The sequence below is a fragment of the Oncorhynchus keta genome, chromosome 8 (assembly GCF_023373465.1).
Source record: "Oncorhynchus keta strain PuntledgeMale-10-30-2019 chromosome 8, Oket_V2, whole genome shotgun sequence".
In the NCBI taxonomy this organism is placed as follows: domain Eukaryota; kingdom Metazoa; phylum Chordata; class Actinopteri; order Salmoniformes; family Salmonidae; genus Oncorhynchus; species Oncorhynchus keta.
In genome coordinates, this window is record NC_068428.1 from 15,449,093 (window position 1) to 15,458,416 (window position 9,324).

Sequence of the window (9,324 nt, forward strand, 5' to 3'; positions counted from 1 at the left end):
TAAAGTGGCTGTTCCACTGGATGTCATAAGGTGAATGCACCAATTTGTAAGTCGCTCTGGATAAGAGCGTCTGCTAAATGACTTAAATGTAAATGTAAAGATTGAATCCCTGAGCTGACAAGGAAAAATCTGTCGTTCTGCTCCTGAACAAGGCAATTAGCCCACTATTCCTAGGCTTTCTTGAAAATAAGAATTTGTTCTTAACTGACTTGCCTAGTTAAATAAAGGTAAAATAAAAATACCATATGTTTTATTTCATCGTTTTTATGTCTTCACTATTATTCTACAATGCAGAAAATAGTCCAATAAGAAAAACCCTTGAATGAGTAGGTGTGTCCACATTTTTGACCGGTACTGTATATTTATTTGTTTTTAAGCAAAGTGTAAGGGAGTTATACTCCAGTCTAGTAGGTGGCGGAAATGCATCATTTATTGGATGCCAACCGCGGTTAAACCTCATTGAAGAAGAAGAGATCGTAAACAGACGAGAAGCATCCATATTTTTTCACGGAGAAGTCGTATTTCAGCAAAACACCATGGGGGCCGTTCTTGGACTGTGCTCCATGGCGAGTTGGGTAAGTATTTTCTTAATTAAAATTAAAGTCGACATCATATCCAGTTATAAAAAACAAAAGGGCCGAATCAACCATTTTTTCCGAGATAGCTTCGCTAGCTCAGTTGCTAACCTTCTGTAGTAAATGCGCAACAACGAAGGCAAGCCAGGGTGGTTCCTCCCTGTTCAGTTGTCGGGATTTGCGCATTGCCTTTTTAATGAAATAAATTGGCCTGTGATAATATTTCCAACACTTGAACACAAATTATTGAAAAATTATTATTTTATTTGGCAAACAACCGTCATAACTATGTGGTGTTTGACAGTTCGAACCCGACCATGTTTTATTCAAATTAACTATTGCTCTCTACCGTATACATTTTACATTTTCGATACTACACAGCAATGTAGCCTTACGTGAAAGCTAACTAGATAGTTAGCCACTTTGTCATTGATAGCTAAGCTAACGTTAGCTACCGGTACTTGGAAATATTGCAACACCGTCGCAGTCAAAGCACAGTCAGATAACAGCTACAGACAGCTATGACGTCTCCATGTAACGTTAGCCTAGTAGTGACTTGCGAAATGTGCGTCCTGAAAATACACTAAGTTCATGTAGAGACAATAACAGGCATAGGTCTGTTTTTTTCCTATTTGGTTATACTAATACCATTCCTGAAACCGTTTAAGCTGAAATTGTAACGTTAGCTGTTTGGACGTTCTCTTCCACATTGGTATCCACTTGATTAGGTTTGACACCAGCCATGGCCAGATCTCTATTCTTGGCAGGGATTTGGTTTCCATAATAGTTAGCAACTTGTCAAAAACAACTGTGTTGGTGTTATGTTAACCCTAGGTGGATTGATTAACTGATCAATGAATTAATAACCTGTTGACTTGGTACCATTATTATATTTGTTCAACCATTCAGTGGTAGCTAGGCAGATGCATGATTGTGTCACCATCAGTTCAATGCTTATTATTAGCTAATTGATTAATAATGTTGTCTTCACTGTAGATCCCCTGCCTGTGTGGCACTGCTCCCTGCCTGCTGTGCAGATGCTGCCCCAGTGGGAATAACTCCACTGTCACCCGACTTATCTATGCCTTCTTCCTCCTTCTGGGTGTGGGCATCGCATGCATCATGCTAATGCCAGGGATGGAAGAGCAACTCAAGAAGGTACCAAACTATGTTATGTGTTTGATGTACAACATGTACACTCGAACCGATGCTCCTGGCACCTACTACCATACCCCGTTCAAAGGCACGTAAATCTTGTCTCGAGGCTTAAAACTCCTTCTTTAATCTGTCTCCTCCCCTTCATATACACTGATTTGAAGTGGATTTAACAAGTGACCTCAAGGGATCATAGCTTTAACCTGGATTCACCTGGTCAGTGTGTCATGGAAAGAGCATGTGTTCATAATGTTTTGTGTGCTCAGTGACCTAATTCTATATATTTTTCTATTTGCCTGACTAATTACCTGTGCATCTTGGCTCTTGCAGATTCCAGGATTCTGTGATGGGGGAATGGGTACATCAATCCCAGGTGTGGAGGGTCATGTCAACTGTGATGTCTTGGTCGGCTACAAGGCTGTGTACCGTGTCTGCTTCGGCATGTCCATGTTCTTCCTGCTCTTCTCCCTCCTTATGGTCAAGGTCAAGAGTAGCCAGGATCCTAGAGCTGCAGTACACAACGGGTAAAAATGACACAGCGAGTCTTATTTATAATTATTTATAGGTAATGATGATATCAATAAGCTTATATACTGCAAGGCATGAATATAATTAATAAATAAGGGTATCTGTTTATAAGGAAGTTAAAACAAAAGGTCACACAGTTAAAATACTTATGCTATCGTTTAGGTTTTGGTTCTTCAAGTTTGCTGCAGCGACTGCCATTACCATCGGTGCATTCTTCATTCCAGAGGGTGCCTTCACAACTGGTAACGCTCCTTTTCATTCAAATATATTTTTCTGTCTCATGGAAATATTAGCATATCCTGCAGCTCTTTGAAAGTAGTTCACACATTGCCCTTCTCTCCCATAGTTTGGTTCTACATAGGAATGGCTGGAGCTTTTTGCTTCATCCTGATCCAGCTGGTCCTGCTGATTGACTTTGCCCACTCCTGGAATGAGTCCTGGGTGGAGAAAATGGAGGAGGGCAACTCTCGCTGCTGGTATGCAGGTATGGGACGTGAGCTTCGCTTTGAGAATACCTTGTGGAAATGGTGACGGGTTGAGTTAAAGCAGTCTTCAGCGTCTACTCTCCTCTAACCTCTGTCCCCATTGTCCAGAAATAACCATCAAGTGTCATTCCTCCCTTGCAGCTCTGCTGTCTGCTACAACCATCAACTACATCCTGTCCCTTGTGTCTCTGGTCATGTTCTACGTCTACTACACCCACACTGACGGCTGCACTGAAAACAAGGCCTTCATCACTGTCAACATGCTGCTGTGTGTGGGAGCCTCAGTCATGTCCATCCTGCCACAGATTCAGGTAAGGAAGTGCATTGGACCAGCATGTCACCTACACTCCATGTTGTATCCCTAAAACCTTCATCATGTTATATAATAAACATGTCATTATGTGTTCTCACCCCTTTTCTCAACAGGAGTCCCAGCCAAGGTCCGGGTTGCTGCAGTCTTCCATTGTGACTTTGTACACCATGTATCTCACCTGGTCTGCCATGACCAATGAGCCAGGTGAGGATTTTAATGAGCCAATGTCTCCCTTTTCAATACACGAATCGGTGGCTAGCTCTTCATCAAGACAACTTGAGTGAATGTATTGGTCTTTGCCATCCACAGACAGGAAATGCAACCCAAGCTTGCTGGGTATCATTGGCCTCAACAACACTGCCCCAGCTGGCAAGGACCATCCTGTTGTTCAGTGGTGGGATGCCCAGGGCATTGTGGGGCTGGTCCTGTTTCTGATGTGTGTTCTATACTCAAGGTAAAAAACAGGTCAAACTCTAACTGTCTGCAGTTTCCTATAAGAAGGAACTGCTAATGTTATTTTATCACCAGGTAGCCTAGTGGTTAGAGCGTTGGACTAGTAACCGAAAGGTTGCAAGATCGAATCCCCGAGCTGACAAGGTAAAAATGTTGTTCTGCCCCTGAACAAGGCAGTTAACACACTGTTTCTAGGCCGTCATTGAAAATAAGAATTGGTTCTTAACTGACTTGCCTCGTTAAATAAAGGTAAAATAATTGTACATTTTTTTTTTACCAGCTTCGTGTAGTTGCCATTGACCCTAACAATAACAATTCATTCCTCTAGCATCCGAAACTCCTCCAACACCCAAGTGAACAAACTGACTCTGACCAGTGACGAGTCTGCACTGATCGAGGATGGCCCCCACCCTGAGAACTTTGACATGGAAGACGGCGAGAACCGGGCCTTGGACAACGAGAAGGACGGAGTCACCTACAGCTACTCCTTCTTCCACTTCATGCTCTTCCTTGCCTCCCTCTACATCATGATGACTCTCACCAACTGGTACAGGTGTGTATCTCTCACTCTCCCTGGTTGATCTGGTTTTATACATGAGAATTAGGCAATGAGTCTGCTTAAGTATTGAATATTGTGAACATATACACAGGTCACTCATTTTAAAAGGTCTCTTTTTGATTTCCCCAGCCCCGACTCCAGCTATGAGACAATGACCAGCAAGTGGCCCTCTGTGTGGGTGAAGATCTCCTCCAGCTGGATCTGCATTGCCCTGTATGTGTGGACCCTGGCTGCCCCACTGGTCCTGGTCAATCGAGACTTTGACTGATGAGCTAAAGAATTAGAGGGGGGCGCAATCATTTGCTCAAAATTGTATAAGGTGAACAAGCTCTGTGTGTATTCCCCGTGGATAACCCACCCTTTTTGTTTTTAACAAACGGCATGCATGCAAGTATTGAGTACATGTGTTATCCACTGTGTTTTATCCTATTGCACAATTTAAAGAATGAGGATTACTTTTGCAGAGTTGGGGTTGTAAAGGTTGCTGGGGCTTGGGGAGATGGTCAGTGGACATGTGTTCAGTTAAAGAAGGGAGGACTCTTCCTCAACTGTAATCGGTTCTGGATAGGACATTCGGAAAGAACTGTTAATTTGTTACAAAATGGGTAAGGCTGCTTTGTTTATGCTACACTTTCCTTCACTTTAAGTTAGGCATATGTAGAGGAAGTGCAGGGTTCCAGATATTAGCTAACATTGTTATCCTAGGTTCATTTCCATCAGTAAGCATGATTAACCATTTGCATGATATTATAGGCTAATCTACCATCATGTAAATCTTAATGTTGCTGTGGTTTCCTTTTCAGAATATCCGCCCCAATTGCTAACCTGCAGCTTTACCTTTTGGGCAACTTGCACATCTTGTAATAAGACCCTCAGTTTTATGTACCTTGTGTTACTTATGATTTGCACTAGTTATCTTTTAAAGGTAAAATACTGATGATGTTCAAACAGTGGATAAGTTATTTTGTAGATGCTTTAGCATAATTTAAGGTATTAAGTGTTTTTAGCAGACAAGATACATGTCAACTCCCATTTCTCCTGAATAGTTTGCCTTTGGATATGTATTAAAGTGCATTTGTAACCCAAGGCAAACCATGCTTTTTCTTGAATTTTGCCACTTCATACCACATTCAGAATGAAAATACTTTATTTTGAATGTCATTGTGAAGCTTAACAGTGAATCTCGCAAAATCACAGTCTTATAACACGACACCTTATGATACACACCAGACTGCAATATTTGAAATACTGAGCACTGTAGTTCTAGGACAAGGAAATGCGCAGGCACTTTTTTTTTTTTCATTTAAAGATTGATGTGATCATTGACCTATCAATACAGGAATCAATAATACAGTGAAACAAAATTGCAGCCTTTTCTTTAATCAGGGTTTACCTTCAACTGCTAGTGGAGAAACCATATCAACAGCTACATTATGGAATGTCTTCTGACCTAAATGTACCAAAAGATACAAGGAAATAAATACAGTAAATCATTTTTTTCTGCTCCTTGGTTAAATATCCAGCTGTGTCGAGTCAGTGGCGCTCCCTTCTGGGTTGAGTTCACACAGGTAGAAAAGCGTGGCCTCTGCCTCAGTCAGGGGCTCTAGGCGGATCAGGGAGCTCCGTGGAGGCTCCTCATCTGGCTCCAGAAGGTCTGTGGGTACCTCAGTGCTGGGCTGCAGCAGGCTGTCTCCCAGCTCTGTGGCTATGCTGCTGTCTGGCTCAGGGGCCAAAGGGGTGCAGCCATCCAGGAAGGCCAGCAGAGGGCAGGACGTGTACTGGACCAGCTGCTTGTCTGCAGAGATGCCAGACTTGCCTCCTTTGGATAGCAGCCCTGCATTTCCTTTGGAACCACCACTCTCCTAAAGATGACATAATTGAGTGAAATGAATTCCCTAACAAAAGAATTCAGACAGGAAGGCTTGATGTTGAGTAAAGAGGGGAAGCAGGTAGTAGCGTCACTATAGACTTGTGTATTGCCTGTTTGACAGGACTCACTTAAGCTGTGCAGATGCTGAAATCTTGCAAGTTCACAGGGCAATTTGAACTGAACTGAAGAGGAATCATAGAACTGAGTAAAAATAACATTTTGTATCAAAAATGAAAAAGCATACCTCTAAAATATCTGGATCAATGCTGAACTGCTTCCCGTACAACATAGCCTGAAAGTCTTCCAAACTGCAGTCAATGCTGTCCAAGTAGTCCATCAGCTCAACCCTGTTAAAACATATGGATGCTTCTTATTAACTGTAAGCTGAAACATATTCCATAGGCCTATATATCCTTAGTATTGCAAAAATGATAATATGGGACATATTGTGAGAGCCTTTTAAAGTTCTTCAGGAACTACGGACCACGAAGATAAAGCAAGTCAAGTCCACTTACTTGCCGAGGAGGTTGATATTTTGAGAAATAGCTCCACTCTCATTGAGGATTGAGTCCATCATCTTCATGGGATCCTCCAGGCTCAGACCTGATGGTTTGTTGAGTTGCAAGACGCTGCTGGTTGGAAGGCTATCATATGTGCTTATGGTGGTCTCTTCTGGTTCAAATACCAAAGAGTTGGTCTGGCCTGGATTGTCAGCGCCATCTGTCGGTGACACAGTATTGCTGTCGAAGACCTCAACAATTTCTACATCCCCCCTAAGAATGAATGAAGGAGAGGAGAACAGGCATGAGGATAGATGGCACAGACAGAAATATACATGAAACAAAAATGTAGATGTTGACTTACGATTGATCCATTATTGAGGGGCCCTCTGTGATCTCTGCATCGTCGTCAGTTACGTCACAGATGACAACATCATCAGTAAGATCTGCGTTCTTCAAACCACTGACAGAGGGCTGGGAGAGGGCTCAGAATATACATTTTTAGAATGCTTTTCATTGAAATAACATTGACTCATATTGGAAAATTCCCCCTGACAATGTCAAGTTTCATTGGCTCACAATTGAAGCCATTTTCATTGGCAATGATCCTGCCTTAATCTTGTCAAGAAAAAATATCTAGTGTATTTGCTAGTATCATTAGTGTGATGTCAATGGATGGACATCCCCGTGTATACCTTACATAAGGAGGTAAATCCCTTCAGACCTCTACACATACTTTATTGTGCTCCAGGGGAGGTTCATCGTAGATTTCATGGATGTATTTAGGCTTCTTTCCGTTGTTGTTCAGTAGAATAGGTCTGAAAAATGGAGATTGAGAAGTAACATGTATTAATAATGTTTTGTAATCGATGATGTCATTCGGTGCAAGAATTGTTATACTATGAAGGCTTACCGTTTGCGTTTTAAACCCATAATCCGGTTCTTCTGTACAAATGTGACAATGAATTGTATCAACTGCAATGAACAAAGACCACAACAAGCAAAGTTAGATTAAACTTTTATAGCCTTAAGGCCAATTATGCATTCAATGGTTAAGCTGTTTTATTGTAAGACAATTGTTTCCAATTCAACTTCCACTGAATATGTGAAGTAATTTGGGGTGAAGAACATTTTACTGTACCTTCTTAATGATTTGCTGCTGTTGGGAGTGCTTCTGTCTCAGGTCTGATATTTCCCTCCATAGACCTTCATTATCTCTGTAAACAGAAACTCAAGCATCAGCATAGTACCATCTCCAAACCAACACATCACTACTACTTTTATACCCCCATTTAATTGCCAGGGCATGGTAGTTTGCATACCTTTTCAATGTGTTGAGTCGGGAATCAATGCTTTCTTGTTTTCCATGAACATTCTGAACACTGGCCAAAATATTGGACAGGTCTTCCTGTTTGATCTTAGTATCCTCTGGTCTTGCATTAGAAACCTGAAAAAAAATATGCCCATTACTCAATGTCTACCATATTCAGTTTGACCACTTACTGATAGGTTATTTATGTGTTTACCATTATTTGTTTGTTTCCTCATGATGGTCTCACCTTTCTTTTGATGTTTTCCAGCAAGTCATCCTGCCCATGTTTAAAGTAAGGATGCTGGAATTCAACTGGCCCATCACGCTCTTGCTTCACTATGCCTGTGTCAATGTGCATCACTTTGCGAAATCCATCTACAGAGAGACCACCCATTAGACAGCTGCACAGGGGGCATTCCACTAGAACAGCTGAGCAGCTGTTTATAGAATAGCTGACTTACACATATTTAGTTGTCTGACAAAACTAGCCATGTTGTTGTGTTTGAAGAACTTGGGAAGGATCTCCTTGGCAAATCGCTGTTCGTTCATGACGAGGAAACTGTTCCCCTCCTAGAAAACAATGCATTATTATAGTTATGAGACTGCAATGTCAACAACTACTTCCACTAAAGGGAATGTATTTGTGTTACATTTCAGGAACTAAACAGTGTATGGACTTTCTTGCCTGACGGAATGCTTATTGATGTGCTCTTATTAGGACACTAGCCAACATTCAAACAGATATTTCAAATAGCACTCGCTAGCTATAACGTCAGCTTCTGGGGGAGGGTTGTGGCGGAGGCTACTATGCAAGCTTTAGCAGCACGGACAACAATAGCAAATTCGTCTTTGACATCAGTAGCTAAACAAAATGATGCTTCTTGAAGCCTACCAGTGACACCTGCATTCAAGACTAGGAAGAAATACTATAACTCGGTATATGAGGCAACAGATGATAAATCGCTAGCTGGCTAAATCGTTCATTTCACACCCTGCAGCGCTAGCGCTTACTCGCTAGCTAGCTCTGGTACGCTTAGCGGGGCAATTTAATTTACCTGACTCCAACAAATAAATTCATTCGTATCAGAATCCTCCACAAGAGTCCAAAGCTTGGTGAGGAAAGCTGGAACATTTGAGTTTTGTTTCATTTTGCAAACTGAAGGTGGAAAGATGCCTTTTTGGGATGAAAAAAGCAAGTCGCTGAGAAGAAAATAACGTCGTAAACATGCACACAACTTCCTGTTTGAAGAGCAGAAGCTGATTGGTTGAATCTTGATTTACGTAACTTTTATCACGTGTAACGTAGCAGCATGGCTCAATTAGCAATCTGCAAATTATTGCTGAAATGTGTTAGCTATTTCTTTTTCTGTGAAATGCTTTCAGGTAACTGGAAATGTTTTCACATATATATTGATAGCTCTCGAGTCAGCTGGCATGGGAGGATGCTCATAACTAGGTAACGTACGTACCTAGGTTTGTTTACATTCGATTGATGAGTAATTCTATTTATTGCCACTAGGTGTCAGCCTTAGATTATGTACATTCCAGCCTAATGTGAATAATGGCACCGTCGT

At 41.6% G+C, this 9,324-nt stretch overlaps 2 protein-coding genes across 2 annotated transcripts; one reads left to right on the forward strand and one right to left on the reverse strand.

Moving 5' to 3' along the window:
- The first annotated feature begins 408 nt into the window (after positions 1-408).
- serinc1 (serine incorporator 1) lies at positions 409-5,154 on the forward strand. Its single transcript, XM_035774820.2, has 10 exons — positions 409-575; positions 1,572-1,733; positions 2,061-2,254; positions 2,421-2,500; positions 2,605-2,742; positions 2,885-3,054; positions 3,170-3,260; positions 3,366-3,510; positions 3,838-4,062; positions 4,198-5,154. The coding sequence occupies exons 1-10, from the start codon at positions 537-539 to the stop codon at positions 4,334-4,336; spliced, it is 1,383 nt and encodes a 460-aa protein (XP_035630713.1). The 5' UTR covers positions 409-536; the 3' UTR covers positions 4,337-5,154.
- A 43-nt stretch (positions 5,155-5,197) lies between these two features.
- Positions 5,198-9,006, reverse strand: hsf2 (heat shock transcription factor 2). Its single transcript, XM_035774819.2, has 11 exons — positions 8,806-9,006; positions 8,212-8,320; positions 7,998-8,125; positions 7,761-7,885; positions 7,580-7,655; positions 7,352-7,413; positions 7,175-7,256; positions 6,803-6,912; positions 6,454-6,711; positions 6,183-6,285; positions 5,198-5,930 (listed from the first exon to the last, which is right to left on the reverse strand). The coding sequence occupies exons 1-11, from the start codon at positions 8,896-8,898 to the stop codon at positions 5,580-5,582; spliced, it is 1,497 nt and encodes a 498-aa protein (XP_035630712.1). The 5' UTR covers positions 8,899-9,006; the 3' UTR covers positions 5,198-5,579.
- Positions 9,007-9,324: the final 318 nt, after the last annotated feature.